This window comes from Melanostigma gelatinosum (genome assembly GCF_949748355.1).
Source record: "Melanostigma gelatinosum genome assembly, chromosome: 12".
Taxonomy (NCBI): domain Eukaryota; kingdom Metazoa; phylum Chordata; class Actinopteri; order Perciformes; family Zoarcidae; genus Melanostigma; species Melanostigma gelatinosum.
Genome location: NC_136645.1, coordinates 20,665,963 through 20,684,653, shown reverse-complemented (window position 1 = coordinate 20,684,653; position 18,691 = coordinate 20,665,963). Strand labels below are relative to the sequence as shown.

The 18,691-nt window shown below is 44.5% G+C and overlaps 1 protein-coding gene across 2 annotated transcripts in view; it reads right to left on the bottom strand.

The window, feature by feature from the left end:
* Positions 1–6,343: 6,343 nt before the first annotated feature.
* The window catches only part of cpeb3 (cytoplasmic polyadenylation element binding protein 3), a gene marked incomplete at both ends in the record, with an annotated part of 30,703 nt that continues 18,355 nt past the window's right edge, over positions 6,344–18,691 (bottom strand). For both annotated transcript variants that reach the window (XM_079279654.1, XM_079279655.1), the window contains 6 exons: positions 6,344–6,571; positions 7,727–7,908; positions 8,387–8,501; positions 8,896–9,014; positions 16,093–16,182; positions 17,602–17,769. In XM_079279654.1, the coding sequence (XP_079135780.1) occupies positions 6,344–6,571; positions 7,727–7,908; positions 8,387–8,501; positions 8,896–9,014; positions 16,093–16,182; positions 17,602–17,769 (902 nt within the window). The remainder of the gene's footprint in view (positions 6,572–7,726; positions 7,909–8,386; positions 8,502–8,895; positions 9,015–16,092; positions 16,183–17,601; positions 17,770–18,691) is intronic.

Here is an 18,691-nt window from a genome sequence, read left to right as displayed (position 1 = left end):
CTGCCACACAGTCTGAATCTGCGGAATGAATCATTTCTACTGAAATGGCAGATGTATGAATATCGAGCCGGTAGGTCGCAGAGGTTAGTACTGGTCAGCTCTTTTCTAAACTGAGGATGCCATGCCAAAGACCACAAGGTTTCACAGCGTCATACAACCACGTTTAATAAGATTTGCTTATTGGTACAGAAAAAGGAAAAAATGAAGGTGGGAACTACAAACTGAAGCAGTATTAAGCATTAGCAGCATTGAGTTCCATGTTTTCCAATCAGTTTCACTGCAAGAACCCTCGAAAGCCTCGCCAAGATGGAACCAGTGTTTAAGTCAGGAAAGAAAAAACCTAGACAATAAAAAGCACATGCCTTGATTTAAGAAAAGAAAATTAAAAACAATTGTAAAAGTACATTTCAAAAGAAGTGGGATGTTTGTGGGAGGGGAAATAAGCACATTACCAATCTTTTTTTCATTTTTTTGTATCTATTTTGAGATCACATGACTAAACCAACAGTGTTCACCTACCCAGAGAACGCCCATGAAGCAGAAGTGAATATACAGTATAATACCCAAGTCTAGTTACATGAAATACATACGTATATCTATAGAGGAATATATAAAATGGTTGCTGTCATCCAAATCATCTGTCCCATTTGCACATACATACACTTTGTGTTATAGTTAAGGTATAAATGGTTATGTTAAGTGACAGAGAAACAAAAAACAAAGGGCCAGGAGATATACTTGATGGTATGGTGGTGAATAATACAGGGCCCTGGCAGAGAGACAAGTGTGGGACTAAGCGATTGGCATCAGCTGTATAAACTGGTAGAAAAGGCCAACCAGAAATAACATTCTCACATGAGCACTGACGTCTCTTTTTGGACGAAGACGGGAAGGGACGTCAAAAACGCTTCAGAATAAGTTAAGGACACTGTCGACATTTAAGGAAATACGCTTATTTGCTCTTATTTAGAGTTGGATAAAAAATATAATATGAAGCTTCAGCCTGAAGCCGCTTAGCTTAGCATGAGGATTGGAAACTGCTAGCCTGGCTCCGTTAAAAGGTCACAAAATGTGCCTACTAAGACTTTTAAAGCTCTCTAATCAACACTTTGAATATTGTTTGTTCACACTGACGTAAGTGTAAAATGACACATTGGATAAAACTTCAGGAACATAACTCCACCCCAACACTTCAGTTAATTGGATTCAATGAACAAGATCAAAGGCCTTATTTTGGTGCTGGCAGGCAGATTTTGTTACCTTTGGAGTGAGCTGGGTTAGCTCTTTACGCTAAGCTAACTGGCTGTAGCTTCACAATGAACTACAGCCTGGTCATATTGGCCTAGAATCAAGACTGGAGGCAGAGGGGAACTAGCTAGCCTGGCTCTGTACAGAAATGTGCCTACCAACACCTCTAAAGCAGTAGTTTTACATGAGGTGATGTAGCAGGGTGGCTAATGCTAGGCTAAGCTAACAGTCGCCTTGCTGTAGCTTTATATGTTATTATACAGATGACAGTGGTGTCAAACGTCTCATCTAACTCTTGGCAAAGGGGCTTGTTAGAGAATTTCCCTAAATGTCAAACTATTTTTTAAGGCAGTTTAGGAGGGGAAATGTAGGATTAAAAAAAAATAAAAATTTAATAAACTCCAACAAACCAAAACTTGGGGAAGAAGAATAAAAACACGTTAGACCATTAATTGCCTCCTACGCATAATTAAGATTCTACAGTTATACATGCTCTTCCCAAACACTATGTTACACAGTGAATCTCTACATTTACATTCATACTTAAATACAATCACACTGGTGCACTCTGCAGGGACCGACCGTCTACAAAGAGAGAGGAGGTGACATGGCTGTTTCTTTAGGAGGAACTGTTGAATGTTTCCCTTGTGATGAAGTGTTGCTCTCCACTGCACAAAGTGAGGATGGGTTATTGTAGAGTTCGTGGCAATAGTAGTAGTAGTAGTAGTAGTAGTAGTAGTAGTAGTAGTGGTATTATTGGTCAGCGGTGTTGTCCATCTTCCACAATTACATCACGACATACTGCGTGGATGCTCCATTCTGCCATTTGTATTTTATTGCCCATTCATTTGCTTACATTGAGAATCACTTTCAACATCACCAACCACCAATCTGCTGTTTGTGAATAGTTTTTTTCGGGGTTTTTTCTCCGTAAATCATTTACACACTAATGTAAGCAACATCAGCGAGTTCACACATAACAAAGCTTATAGCATTTCAAGAATCGAGACACTTTAGTAACAATATCACAAAGTTGGGGGGTTTTTTCAGCTTAAAAAAAAATTGAAGAAAATGAACGAATGAAAATAAATTAACTTTTAAAGAATTAGCATCATAAAATTAATTCATTCCAAGTAAAAATACAAAATAATATTAATGACATTGACCAGATATGAAAGTCTCCCCCAGAAATAACTGTTGATGGCTGAGAAACAAGTCTGTAAAGAAAGAGAATACAAAATAAAAAGGAAAATATGTAAATATGTTTAAATTCATTTCTTTTTTTAGCAAAACTCTCTAAAAATAATGAAAATTTCTCAGTACAAAGGCTACATTACTACTGGAAGGTACTAGCAGGTAGAGTAGGTAAATACACAGTAGAAAATGATTTTAGTGAATCACAATGCTTGCAATGAAAATAATTCTGCAATAAAGATTTATGCCTCTTTTTTTCTTGTTTTCTTCTTTTCTACAAACAGTACAAACAGTATTGCACATTACAACAAAGAATCAAGGTTCTTAGCCTTTAAAAAAATGGGACTAATTCAAGTCTTGCGTGAATAGAAGGCCACCAGTCAATTTGATGCACCTCGGGGGCTTTCGATCAAGTTACAGGTGAAAACACGTGTGTCTGTTTTTTGTGTTAAAAATAACATTCTCATCTCTCTACCTCCAGCTGTTCAGTGACTCTCACAAGTTTCTCTCTTTTTCGTTTTTCTTCTCCTGACAATGTCAGGCTAACAAATCAGGGTCACGTTGGCTTTTTTTAAATTTGTTTTTACTAAACAAAAAGGGAGCACATACTTTTAGGAAACATAAAAAACTTCTCTTAAAAAAATAATGAACAGAAGATCTCTTTCACAACTCTGGTCAGCATAGTAAATGATTGATTATAAATATACAAAAACGTGGGAAATATGTTTAGTTTTTCTCTCTTGAGCACCTGATAGTTTATTTTTCTTTTCCTAAAGAGCTTTTCTCTGATATATTTCGACCAATTTGACGCTCATCCTAACATCCACTGTAATAAAGCAGACCATACTCTCACTAACTACATCATTATATTAGTTATAAAGCTCTAGCTCCTTCAGTTGTTGTCGTTTTCAAAAAAATAAATTCTTCAAATAAAAGCAAATAAGCATGATAAAAATAATTTTAAAAAGTCAACCATCTGGTAAATCATTTCTCGTGAAGAATTAAATTAATATATATTTTTTTTCATCTGAATAAACTTACTTAGAATATATATATATATATATGTATATATGTATATGTATATATATATGTATATATATACATATACATATACATATATATATATATAACATATACATATATATATATACATATATATATATACACATACATATATATACACATATACATATATACACATATATGTATATATACATATACATATATATAAATATATATATATATGTATTTCAAAATTGAGGTATTGCAAAAGATCTTGTCAGTCAGAAAGCACGCTTTGTAGTCTCCTTTTTTTGTTGTCTTTTAACAAAAAGAACTGCTGACCGTTAAACTGTTCCGATACAAAGAGTAGTGCAAAACAAATATCTATCATAGAGAAGGAACGGACATAGAAAAGCTGTCTGGGTGAGGGAAAGAAACGTCACAAACATCACCCAGAATTCACTTTCATAGGGATACTTATTATTACTCATGGTTTGCTTCTTTTTTTCCTTGACAGTAAAAAAAAAAAAAAAAAAAAAGTATCTTCAGCTTAGGTTTCAATTAGTTAGTATCGTAAAGCAAAAAAACTAAAACGAGAAAAGGACTGCGGGGGCGCCAGCACGGGCCAATCACACTTTAAGGACAAAAAAAAAGGGGGGGGGGGGGTGGGACAACACACAAACTTGATGTAGGATCCCGTTCGGATTGTCCACAAAACTTCTAAAACCAGTGTAAATTGGCCCCACCCCCACCCCGAACCCCCTTTTCGCCCTGTCTTCAGCAGCCAATGCCTTTCTAAGTTACTTTTTTGATAAAAACTAAAAGATATATAGATGTCCACCATTTCTTTTGATTTAGCAGGTCCATTACTTCAAGCTTTGCAGGAGAACAAAACAATTCTGGATAAATATGGTAACCCCAGCTTGCACATGTGGCAATGTCACCCGCCCCCCCCCCCCCCTCCCCTTCTTCCCACCCCAGCCATGTAGTGAGAGCACGTGCAGAGCTCAGTTTATCGACCTCCAGTAGCTTCAACGTTTCATTTTTACATTCCACCAGCCCCGACTCCCCTCCCCACCTGCCCAATTTACCTCATCATAAATCAAACGCACCTCCCGGCTCCTCTGCAGGTGGCTGTTTCGCTCTGCGTGTCCGGCGGTTTTGTTTTCAAGGCCGAACACGTGAGCTCTTTGGTTGCGTTGGGAGACGTAAAACGTGCGCTTTTGTTTGTCAACGGTGGGAAAAAAATGAAAGATCTCAGTTCTCAGTTTAAACTCACATTGTCGCGCGCCTTCTCTTCCGATCAGACGCCGCGTCTGTAGGCTTGTTTGTGTGCGTAAGAAAGACAGCCGTCCGTGTGTGTGTGTGTGTGTGTGTGTGTGTTCGTCGAGAGGCCTCCGTGTATACTGGTGCAAGTGTGTGTACGAGAGAACATATATACGAGTGCATACACTAGTTATGAAGTTTCACAGGACTTCTATGTCGGACACTGACGACAGTTAAAGCGAATCACAGTTCTAGGCATACTCAGACCTAACTACGTACGGTATAAAAAATTGCACAATTATATCAACAATCACTGCAAAAAAAAGTACTTCACCTATCATCGACAGTTGTAAATGGTAATCCTACATTGAATTTGATTCGTGATATTATTAAGGTTGTTTGTTCCCCCCCCCCCCGCTCTGTATTGGAGCCGCCATGATTCCAGCCCTCCCTGTTGCCGTCCAGTTTCGCGAGAGTTTCGAACGTACTCTACGTCCGCAGCGTGTTGTGCAAACATGGGCAGAATCCAATAGCAGACGTGATACTGAAAAGTCTATTGCATGCAGCAACCTGATTGAAATAAACATGCAGTTGGGGGGGTTGAACCCCCCCCCCCCCGACCCCCACAAAGGTAGCCATCGTTGTCCCGGGAGGGGAACCCCCAACCCCCTCCCGCGAGGGCTCGTCATTCTACAACACCAGGTGATCCTCTTGATCTGCGATCTGTTATTTTACACCCTAGCGTGAATAAAGTACTTGTGGTATCTGTTCCTACCACGGATTTAGCAGCAAAGCTATTGCAGCATTACGTTTACATAACACTAGAAAATAATGTTATTATAAAAATAAAAGACCTAGAAACCAAAAGCAAACTAATCTGATTGCGCGTATGAGGTATTAATATCCAGAATTGGGAGCGAATACAGCCGTGGTATTGTCACTCCAGGCGATACGGGCCCACACTGCTGGGTAGCTGGTGAGTCCTGCTACATCTCGCGCCACCTGTTTAGCTTTTCCGTAAGCATTCATTTCATTTGCCTTTGGTAAATTTGTTTTTCATAGTTGGGGCAATATAACTACAGCTTTTGAAAATAAGTGCATGCTCCTTTTACATAAAATTCGAATTATCTATGTTTGTATAGATAGGTACAAAAAAAAATATATATACTTTTTTTTAAATATTTGTATGGTCCCACCTCCGTCTCAGGGGGGAGGACGTACCATACCACCCAGTCAACAGAACGGGGAACTGAAAGTAGCCGGGTGTCGAACATACCATCCCGAGTGTGTGTGAGATTTTGTGCCAAAGTGCAAATTGTAAGCTGATAGACTTTTCGCACCCCCCCCCCCCCCCCCCACAATGCTTGAGCGGTAGAAGATAAGTTCAGAGCCATGTGGTATGAAGAGAGTCCCGCATGTTTGACGGAATCCTTTTTGCTTTTTTTTCATGAGGTGTTTACGGGGAGCAGGCTGGAGGAGGGGGGGGGGGTGTGGATGGGTGGGGGAGGGGGAGGAGGGGGGGGGTCCAGCGCTGTCCCGGCCTGTAGGGTAGGAAGGCACGGGGGGGGGGGGTTCTATGGGTCAGGGTGCAGTTTCACCGGGGCGGGGCGGACTCGACGCCCCCCCTCCCCCCTCAGCTCCAGCGGAAGGACACGTGTCGCGGCCGGTCGCCGCCCTCCTTCACCAGTGGCTTGTGAAACTCTCGGCCGGCCCGCGAGTGGATGCTGGCCCAGCAGTACTCGCAGTAGTACTGCAGGCAGGTGACGTTGGCACAGAAGAAGGGGGCGAACTTCCCCCCGCAGCGCGCCCCCTGGCACTCATCGCACATCTGGTCGTCCAGAACGTACGGCTTCACCTCCACCTGGGAAGAAAGGGGGGAATCGAGAGGAGGCGTTTCGTTTAGTCTCATCCACAGACAGACGCACGCATAGCACGTTATTTTCAAGCCAGTGTCCATAAAACCCCCCATGCGAGGCAATCTTCTCTTGCAATCTTCTAAAATAGAAGCAGGCAGGTATCCTTCCGTCCACCGGTGAAACGAGTTTGACCGCTAAGCCGAGGGGGAGATGAGAAATGAGAGCTCAGTCGCCATGGAGACGCCTCGGAGCACGAGCGGCCAAGGGGTGGACGCTAAACCTCGTTACAGCACGGCCACAAAATGAAAGGTTATTAAATCCTTCAACAGTAGGCGACCCCCTCAGCTCTGCGTCGACTACAGTGCAAGTCTCTCCGCGAGCCGAATACCGCCATGCAGAAACGGGCGAGGCCGACAATGCCGTTAAAAGCCAAAAGCAACCCAGCGGACATGAAGCTGACCACGGTTAACGCGCTTCTGTGTCCCGTCATCGAGAGCCACTTACGGCTGATGGCCAGAAAAGAGAAAATTTGACGGAAAAATGGCAAAAACGTGTTCCATGCCACGACTATTCTCGAGGACGTGCTCCCCTTCTGCAACGGATATAGATTCTTTAAAAGTGTGTCATTTACCAAACCCTTTGTTGCCTTCATAAATGTTATTTAAATGTGCAACATTTGCACTCCCAGTCATAATACAGACCCCCTAAACTCCCGCTGGAGATTGCCGTCGATAGCCGAGGTGGGGTGGACTGCCCCGCCCGACGGAGGCTCGGCTTCCTGGCTGACGACCAGTCTCTCTTGGTCGCGATCTGTGCCGCTGCAAATTGGCCGGCGTGCCTAAAATAACCCGTCTGCAGCACAGCCCCGAGTGGATATACATGTATAGGGAGCTACTATAATTAAAGCAACCCAATGTGTCTGCAACTTGAAAACATCTTTCGGGACTCCGGCAGCCAAAGGCCGTAGTTATTGCGGGCTGTGCCGAGTCTGAAAAGCCGGCAGTAATGAAAGCTCTGGCTACACGGGAGAGCAGCTCTGCAGCGTGTGCTGTAGGAATGACTGCGGGAAGAAAAAACAACAGCAACCCTAAGCTGTGGTGGAGACGCTGCTCTCCCCTCAGAGGACGGATGCTGTGAGGGGAGTGCGCGAACTCGCTCACCCTTTTGTCGATGTCGTTGTGCTGCAGCTGAACGAAGCGAGCGCTGATGGCGGCGATGTAGCTCTGCTGATTGGAGAAGGCCACGCGGCCGGCACCCTTCGGGTACTTGAGCTCGGGGTCGGTGTCGATGCCGGCGTAGCAAACGCCTCCGTACAGCCGGTCCATGATCATAGCCAGCTCCACTGGAGGGGAAGGAAAAAGATGAGGGCGAGAAGCGATTAGTGCTGCAGCCAGGAAGTTTGTGTGCGAGTTAAAGACCCTTTTTCCCCCTCAAACCTGAAAGCCTTCAAAACTGAGCGAAAGGTTTAACTTTTGTGATTGACGCTGTTATTAAGTCATGCAAAAAAACAAGAAAAAAACCACACTACTGCACTATTCATCAGGGCAGCGATCTCAAACTGCTGGTATAATTAGTAGGGGTCACATTGCAGACCAGCCAGCGATGTTCATCCTAAGAACAGAAAGCCCGAGCCTTCCATTACACCATGAATTCTTAACACCACGACCACTTGGCCCGCGTCCTGGAAACGCGAGTAGAGGATCTCACAGGGAGAACTTTCATTATAGCCTCCGGCCTCCGTGCCAGCCGGCGTTATGAAGCCAATTTAGAGGCCGACAAAAAAAAAGAAAAAAGTTATCCCATTCCTATAAGTATGTTACCTGCGCGCAGGGGCCGCGGCACCCCCCCTACAAAGATGGTCTTGCGGGGGTCCAGAGGCTGGGAGCCGTCCATGACAAAGTCACTGTCGCTCAGGTTCCAGGGACGGATCTGGACCTGCATGACAAAGGAGGAACAATGTGGTATATTAGAAGGCAACATGTGTTGTTTATTCTTGCCACTGCACAAACATTCAGGGTTCCCAGAGGATCCTAATGATCCCCTGACTTGTCAAAATTTCAATTTGTCCAATGATATGTCCCATTAGCCTCGACTGTGCTTTTTGTTTGGCACTAATTAACAATTAGCACGCTAACATGCTAAAAATAACACGGTAAACATCATACTCGCTGAACGTGAAAATGCTAGCACCGTCAGCGCAAGCAGGTTAGCGGTCTGACGTTAGCATTTAGCTCATAGGACCAGTGTGCGCAAGTACAACCTCAGCCTCTAGTTACTTGAAGAAAGAATGGTGTCCTGAAGAGAAGACCTCTACCACACTGACACCTACCGGTTTGTCTTTGATGGTGGGACTGGACACACACAGGTAGAGCTTGCCGTCCTCCTCGATGCAGGCGTCGATCAAGGCCTGGACAGAAGTCTCTTCCTGGAAGAGCAGGAAGGCGTAGCCTGGAGAGAAGAACAAAGGGTGATTTTAGAGAAAAAATATATGAAGTATATATTAATATATATATAACATACCCTGTGACCATGATGCTTTAAACTTTGTCCTCTGGGCAACAATCCAAAAACATTAGAGTGTTCTTTTCAGTCACAATCCCATGACCGAGCCCCCATACATGTTTCTCTCCATGTAATTATTCACAGTCCTCCGTCCTCATTTGCCTCGCCCGCCTCTGTAAGACTCTCGAGCCGGCACCTCGCTGTCGGCTCTGCCTCAGATGAAATGGCTAAGAGTGCTCCACTTCTGAAAGAACCGTGCAAAATCGACCCAGCCTCGCATATCTGGCCCAGAGAGTGGGGCTCAGATAGAGAGAGTTTTGGTGAAGTCTTTGGGAGGCCGAGAGCAATTCAGACAGTCACTCTGTACTGTTAAATTATTTAGCGTTGAGAGCAGAGACCTTATCCAAGGTCAGAGCTATTAAGCCGTTTCGGAAGGGATAAAAACAAAAAAAGGGGGGGTACATCCATCACACAATGCTACAGGGGTCGGGCGAGCAAAGGGGATCCGATTTAGAGACAGAGGTGAATATGTTTGCAACGCCGTCGAAAAGCAGCAGATATTGGTGCACGCAGGCGTCTTTTCGATCGGTTGTGAATTATGAGTGCATTGCTAATGTTAGCAGAAGCCCAGCACCACCTGTGGCCCCCATGAGTCAGGGGAATATGAGCTGCCGTTCCGAGCGGAGCAAAGTGCGACCGGTAGATATGCACAAGTGGACGCAATCACGCATGCAGGCCCAGAGACCTCTACTGGAGAACACTCTGTCTCCAACTTCCAATCACGGCTCACACACACACTCTCTCTCACACACTCACACAAATGCACATGACTAAAAAGAGGAATGTGCAATGTGGAAAAAAAGCAGGCGTGCGTGACGCGTGTCCCTCATAATGACGTGATGCGTGTCCTTCTGACATGTGCGGCATGTCGAGCCGCGGTGTTACAACCTGATGACTTTGAGGTGTAATGGAACAGATCAGTGGACAAATGTGCAACAGGAAACTTCATTGAACTAGAGCTTTGGGTCAGTTGATTCGTGGATACAATATACTCTACTACTCTGACAATTGTTTGATTGCTTTGCTTATTTGCTCATAAACTGGTTCCAGCCTCTCAAAATGTGGCAATTTGTTGCTTTTCTCTGTCATATATATATATATATATATATATATATATATATATATATATGAGCAACTGGGGGACGTCCCTTTGGGAAATTATAATTGTCATTTTTCGCTATTATCTGACAACTAATCTATGAATCAATAATAATTAGTAGACAGTAAAAAAATAATCATTGTTGCTTTCAGCTCTAAAGGGAAAACATCAAAAACCTTTTTATAGCTGATGGAACGCTGGCTGCGGAGAAAAGCAACAATTAGAAACAATTATATTAAAGTAAAAAGAAAATTATCACCGTAATTACCTCATTTAATAGGCTGCTAAGTACTTCGCAAGGTCCCCAAGGTAAATGAATGTGCCAACAACAGAATAAAAAAAGTACGAGAATAATGGCAACAATGATAGTAAGAGAAGAAAAGGCAGTAAGAACGGAGAAGCAGGTCTGTGTGCCCTCGAGAGGACTGATGGCAACACAGACACCACAATTATCCGCGTGTCCCTTTTGGATTAATATCATCATTTTGCTCCATGCTAACATGATTGTTTGCAGCTAGTTTTATGCAAAGTAACCACAGAGGCTCTTACGAATTAAAACTTTTTAGCGGTTGCTATCATCAGCCTTGTAGAGTCAAGTAACCTCGGCTAATAAACCTCGGCGGGGCTGTGATGTTTTCTCTAATAACGAGCTGTACCATTGCGAGCACAACATAAAATATTCACAACACCAAACGAATTGCAATCAGCTGCTTTAAGTGACCCGCTTAATCTCTGTCTTCTTGTAATTGGTCAACGCAGAGCCAACTCCCCTCTGGACCAGCCGTAAAAAAAAAAGAATTCGACTGGACAAAAAGAGGATTTTATGCATTGTCATCGTTCTCCACGTGCCGCGTCATCACCCCGACATAAGACCCCTGTCTCTGTGTCGCTGGGTTGCATAAAGAGGGTTTGTCATTGGGAGAAATCATGTGGTTTAGCACCGACATCCCCCCTCAGAGAAAAAAACAACTGCAGTCTTGCACACAGACGCACACACAAAAAACTGCATGAAAAGGCAGAGCGAGCCAGCAGCTCACACAGTCTGAAGGAGGGAGCAACGTGTTCCGTGACCCAGGGCAGGAGAGAGAGAGAGGGAGAGAGAGAGAGAGAGCAAGAGAGGAGTGAGACAAATGGAAAGAGGAGAGGAAAGTGAGAAAAGGTGGGCAGAGAAGGAGCGTGAATGAGTGCCATACTGTACTGGCAGGGAGTTTAAAAATACACAGGAGGGCATGGGGAGCAGGACACAAGCCTTTTCCATGAGCTGCAATCGATTTCACAGTGAAGGAACCGTAAATGCCCCTTGTTTACTTCTATGACGTCCATCAGACCTGTCGGGGCAAAATTACATTTACAAGATGCCATACTTTAAAGCAAACTTCATGTCTTTCATAGAAATCAGTGTTATTGGGATTCAAAACATACTTTTACAATCCTAGAAGTATAGGCCTCTGTGTTGGCCTCTGGCATGAAAATGCACTGCATTGCAGATACATTTTGGACAACATAATGTCGCCTATCATTTTCTGCTTTTGTCCCATCACGATCGAAAGCCTGAAGAACACGGATACTCAGCACGGTAGGCATGCACATAGTAGAACGAACATGACCCAGATTCCACTCGGCTCTAATGTCGCTTTAATGCTCTCATATTTCGTCTGAATGGTGCTGAGGATCTGTCTTTTTCCATCAGCCTTGCGCAGTGCAGAGGCTTACACCACGGGAGGAAAGCGCAGATCTGCAGTGGCTCGTGCCTGAGATTTATAGGGCTTTGCTTCTGAGCTCCCAGCACTGTCCAGGGAGGAAGGGAATACGCACACCCGCAGCATTTTCCAGCCTCAGAGCGCTGTTTTACAGACAAACGATAGGCAGAGTGCCTCGCAGGTCACGCAGACAAACCAGTGACCTCATGCAGGACGGAGTCTTTCCTGTCACGGGGGCCAGCAGTTTGACTCATGAGGAGAGGGACGGTTACATCAACAGCAATCTGACGACTATTTGTCAAATTTCCGTAAAAGCAAAGGCACTTAAGTCCCTAACTGCGATGACTTAACCAGCAAATTGCTACCTAAGAACAGCATTAGGCTAGGCTTTGGGTATTAATGGAATAGTTTGACATTTTAGGAAATACACTTTTTGCCAAGAGTTAGAAGAGACACTTTCATTCCGTATGTTCAATATGAAGCCAGTTAGCTCAGCATAGCATAACGACTAAGAACAGGTGGAAACAACTAGCCTGACTCCAACAACATTTGGCTTCTAAAGCTCACTAAACCATATCCTTATAGCTAGCTAGCTGTTCTGCCGTCTCCGGTCTTTGTGCTAAGCTAACCAGCTGCTGTATGGTAGCTTTATAATGACATTACAGACATGATAGTGGTATCGATGCCCTTAGATAACTCTCTTCAATGAAGTGAATAAGCGTCAAATGATTCCCTCGAACGTGCAGTGTTTTATTCAGTGGTTTTATTTGGCGACATCTCGCAGTGAGGTTGCAGATTGCAACCAACTGAAATTTTCCCGTCGGCCAAAGGTGTAGGAAAACCTCAAGCCCTAAATACTACACACTTTACCTTTAAGGGAATAGTTTGACATTTAGGGAATAACACTTATTCACTCTCTTGCCAGGAGTTAGAAGAGATATTTTGTATGTTCAATATGAAGCCAGTTAGCTTAGCGTAGCATCAAGACAACAGGGGGAAGACAACAAGCCTGGCTATCTCCACAGGTCAGAACATCTGGCTCGCAGTTCCTCTAAAGCTCACCAATTAACACGTCATCTGTCGTTTCCAGTCTTTGTGCGAAGCTAATTTGCTGCTAACGGTAGCTTATTTACTGTACAGACACGAGAGTGGTATCGATACTCTCAGCTAACTCTCGGCAATGAAGTGAATCCGCGTCAAATGATCCCTTTAAGTGCTTTCCACATCATGAAATCCAGATCCAATGTGTCAGAGTTCAAAGCAAAGCAGCTCCCAGGAAATGCTCTCGATAACTTTTGAGTTCTGAACCCAGATGGTCTCAATGGTCTAAAAATACACTGCTGAGTGAAAGTAATGCATTGCTACCTGTCTGGTGCTACCTGATACTGGACTTCATCCACGTACCACATTGCTATCCTATTCTCGCCATTACTTCATCAACTGGATGTTGCGTTGACTTTGCTGAAATCCAATCCACGATGACTCCATAAACGGAGTGAGCACAATCACAAGGTGCATCTCTCTGGATTTAATCGCGGCATTTAAATCCAGGCTTATCTTTTTCACACTCTTGCGTATCTGCAGAATTATTTCACATCGGCGACGAGGACACAGACATGTTTGGTCCCAGTGACCAGAATGATTGAGAAATAAATCAGCCACTCGCCATCAGAGAAGCATGGGAGCAAACCAGAGAACTAAATCTACAAACTGGAGGTTTCAGGGAAAGCATAGATGAAGCCAAAACGAGAGAGAGAAATCCGCAGGGGGGCTGTAACTCTGCCACAAAATGTAAACAGACCAGCTGCTGACAGCAGAAGAAGAGGGATCAGGCGGCTTGGTAGGACGGATGGAGGGAGACACAAACATCTGCTTTCCTAAAAACAAACTGGCCCCGAGGCTTTGGAGCAATTGGAGAGCAGTCAGTGATGGAGTGGTAGAGGAGGATGGAAATCAAGGGTCACAAATCAGCTCAATTTGAAGAAGTCACTCACTGGATATAAGCCCTGCATGAGAGTGAGAAGACAAATCGAGGCCGGAGTAATGCAGTAAGATGCAAGACTGTGATTCCTGCCACTGCAGCACTTCTCCGCCGCCATTATTTCAGCCTTTGCTGCATCCGTGTTGTATGAAAAAAACTACTACAAAAGCTGATAATGACTAGTCGGGGTCAAAAGCAATCTTCAGTTGTAACCTTCTGAAGCCTTCAACCAAGTGTGACACACTGTTATTGCAGGCATGACGTGGGCATTGGCATTTGTAGCAGCGTATAGCTCCCAGGCTCCGGCGTACTGACAGCATCACTTCCCCCTCCTCCCTCTATCCCCGATCACGGACAGAAATAGCTCCCTCGCATTTCAAGCTCATTGGCAGCAACACAGAGGGTGTGAGCGACAGCACCGGCGTGACCAGAACATATTGGAGCCTCTTCTTTTTAAAAGTGAGCTGACCGAAAAAAGCAGCATCGAATAGGGGTGCGCCATATGATATTGTTTACTGGTATAATTTATTTTTACCGCTTGGGGGCATTGGAACAAGCTGTCAATACAACATTGATGTATAATCTTCTCATAAATGTGACAAGCAGTTGCCTGTTTACACATCCAGCAGACACAGAGTAGCATTTACTTCCCGTTTCTGGCCACAAGTGCATTGCTTTTTTAGCTCGGTTTTGGTCTCCACCATATCCTGAGGGAAATATCTAGCTTGAGGAGAGCCGTGAGAGTGAACCAAACCAGTAAAATTAGAGGCCTTTTGAAAAAAACAACATAAATCTTGCAAAGGAATATAATAAAATATGTCTTGAATGAGCAAAGACAAGGCCCTCACTTGCTCTAGCCCTGCAATTGTCTTGATATCACCTCTAGTTCCAAAGATTGCACGACGATGTATGTAAGCAGTCAATCTGAATAGAATATTCTGGGAAAAGTTACAATAAAATGTAGGAGTTGTGAAAGCACAAGAGCATTAAGCAAAGTTAGTTAATCCTCGTTCCTACTTCCTCTCTAAGTCGCCAGTTCTTTCCATACGCTGAATGAGTGCTCGACTTCCCCCAAAGCCGGACTAAGCCACAATGAGAGTCATCCCGAAACCAAAACACTTTCGCAACTGCACAGACGCACATCTAATGCGAAGCAGGACGGAAAGTGACGACCGTCTTCCATTCGGGTCGTGCTCGGGAAGGACGTTTAACACGGCGAGAGGCCGATGACCTCTTGATGCGAATCCCCCATCTGTGAATCAGCCGTCACACAGTCCGTGCGGCGGGAGGACGCACTCACAACCACACATGCGGATGTGCACTTGCTCCCGACCACGAAGCTATTAGTGCTAAGTACTCAGTCACCAGGCATCTGCCCGAGCTCCCTTGCCAGTTAATATGGAGAGTGTGTTCTAAACAGGATCTTTTAGCAGGTTCCCTCTGACTTTTGGAGTGGGGAGGGGGTTTTAAATTTGAGTGGGAGATGAATTCTACACAGATCACTAGTCCCGCGTGTCTCCGCCCCTTACATGGCGGCGTCTCATTCATTCCCCTAAAAGGATGCTGCATTTTTCCTCCTGGCTTTGGATATTAGTAGAGACAAGCCTATTCAAAATAATCCTCCCGAGCTAAAAAAAAAAAAGGGGGGGGATGTTGAAAAATGAGCGTGGGGGAGAAACTGGCAGAGATTTCCACAGGTCCTCCAGATGCAGCGTATTACCATCTGCCTATGGAATGTCAGATATTTCCAGAGCGTCTTTAATAGATTTCCTAATGTGACACACAGCAGCTCCCGGGCCAGAAGGAGTGATGTGGAGGCTTGGAAGAGGGTGGTGCTGCTCCGATCACCTGCCGGAAAAAAAGACAACACCCGAGAGGCCGCGCAGAACGAAAGGAAACTATCACGCTCCTCAGGTACTCATTCAAGCAAACAGTTCTCGGGTCTCGGTGGCCGGTTATGGAGTCATCCTGTACTGCGCCTGTGTTTCTGGGAGATGACTGCATGGGGTCGCTCAGATAAACAGACACCTCCATGCTCGCCTAGCAGGAGCCACGGAATTCTGGGTAACACGACTCTTTACAAATCTCCAAAATGGCGACGCACCCGAGGTGATATTTATTGGTGTAGACTTTGATGTCAGATGGGAAAATAACACAGATTATGCTCTGAGAAACTGCTGTTACCTTTAGGTGGGAAGTAGGATTTGCTCTCGGCTTTGTGGGGCCAGTCGACTACCAGGTGCCCGTAGCGACGGAAACTGTTGGTGATTTCATCTGTGAAATTGAAGAAAACAGAAGAAAATAAAATGACTTGAATGTTACTTTCATGAAATGATAAGATGCCATCATGTAATATGCATGTGCCGGACCCCACACAGAGCCACACACTAAGCGCTGAGACAGCCACGGGTTTCTATTTTTTGCCGTGTTCCTTCCTGCTGCAGTGGTAGCCACTGCATTAAACAGGAACGCAGGCCGGTGCACATCCAGTCCGCACTGGGCTGACTCGTGCTGTGGAAACTCATGAATATTTCAGCCAGCTAAGGGCACGTATTGTGCATCGAGCGCTTGTGCAACGGGCGTAGACACACGTGGAAGTAAACACTTCATATTAACGGTAAACTCTTACAGGTCCACGATGTAACTGGTCACAGACGTAACACCGAAGCAAGTCAAACCGTTTGAAAATATACAGATTGTGAGGGTTAAAAAAACAGAGAAAAACTTATATATTTATATATATATGGACATTTCTCTGAGGCGTGTAAAAGCAGAAGTTACTGTGATTTGGCTCTGGTCTGGACAACAAATGGCATTTTCACTTTGACAAACAAAAAGTCTGGGTTTTGGTTTGGACTCACTGGTGTTTAAGTTTCAAATTGTACAGCAAACCCAGTGATATATGGAGGCAACAGGGACTGTCAAGGTTCCACAAAATCTTAGGAAATACACTTATTCGCTTACTTGCTGGGAGCTAGATGAGAAGATCAATACCACTCACGTCTGTACAGTAAATGGGAGTTTCCTGCCTGCAGCTGGTTAGCTTAGCTTAGCACAAAGACTGGAAGCAAGGGGGAAACAGCTAACGTCTGTCCAAATGTAACATGTCTTGTTTGTTTAATCCATACAAGTGCAGGGCAGAAATGACGCGTTATCATCTTACAGGGGGGTTCTGTGCCAGACCATGTCTTGGGGGCAGACCCCCCCCCACACCACACACACACACACACACATTTCTAATCTTTGTGCTAAGCTAAGCTAACCGGCTGCTGCATCATATTTGATGCACACATGCGAGAGTGGTATCAATCTTCTCATTTAACTCTCGGCAACAAAGTGAATAATCATCATTCCTAAAATCTTTCCTGAACTATTCCTGTAACTATGATAACCTCGGTGGTTATTGGTGTAAGAACTTGAAACTGTGCGGCAAACCCAGGCTTCAAAACAGACGTTTATTGTGGCTTAAGAGTGTGTCAAATGAATATCATCAACTAGGAGTGTCAAGGTGCCCTCAAGCAGGCCTCAAACACTTCAGTGTAACCGTTAATGGCAAACAGCCAAAGACAAAGGCTGCACTGGAAGGCTTCCAGTGAATGTACGATACATTATGTATCATAATACCTGCAGCAGGGAGGTGCTGAAAAAGAGCTTGATGTTCAGTGAGTAGATGATAAAATATCCTTTGTTTACCTTCGTCTATGTCAGGGGGGAGGCCTCCGACAAAGACCTTCCTGGAGTAGCGCTCCATCCTCTCTCCGTTCTGACAGCGGGTGGGCGAGTTCAGGCCCGGTGTCAAGGATGGGTCACCGTGACCGTCGTCGAGGAAACCGTCTTCAAAGGGGAAGAGACAGGAACGACCTGGGAAGAGTGGGGAAGAGAAGGACACCAGGGAGACAAAAAAAGGGGGGGAAGGGAGGGTGTGAGAGATGAGTTAATGAATTTATCACATCTGGAAACCATTAATGGAGCAGAATCAGTTTGAGATGACCCTCAGACTTCTGACTAAACTCAGTCTGTCAAGTGCGACGATCGTGTGTTTCCGTGATCATATTTTCAATTTGGTACAAAACTACGATGCCAATTGAAAATCTTTTCTTTTCCCTAAATTGAAATTCTTTTATTATTTTAAAAGAGGGTCCCACAAAAAAAAAGAAAACACCATATGGCCAAAGGTATGTGGACACCCGTGAATGTACAAAGATTCCAAGATTCCAAAGTCGAGAAGATGTTTAACGATCGTATGTATGTGTGTAATATCTCGGTGTCTGCGTACTTTTGCCCTTGCTGTAGATCAAATCACGGTGGCTCCCGCTCCTCATCCTCATTAACATACCAGTCCTCAACATGCTGAACTGCAGCACATATTGAAAATGGAGGGACTTTTGACATTTTAAGGTATTCTCTCCTTGTCGGACACATTACGCCTGTGGAAGTCTGAACAAAATAGGTCCCCCACTGGGAGGCTTCCACTGGTGCAGAGTCCAACCGTAATGTGCAGTGGAACCACCTGTGTCTCTCTTTCTTCAGCAGGGTTGATAAATGTGGAAGGTTATTACATCTTTACGCAGTAAAGAACTGTCTACGACATCTGTAACACACAGTATAACCGCAGCCCAGCGACCTTACAAACGTCACACAGAAGCTTTTCTTCCTTGCTGAGGAAAGACAGAATTAGTCTCCCCCCCCCCAAAAAAAGCAGCACATCAAATCAGAGAAGAGCCATGTCGGAAGCACCCGTCTCTGCCATTCAGATGATGAATCCCTTCTGAGTCAGCATCAT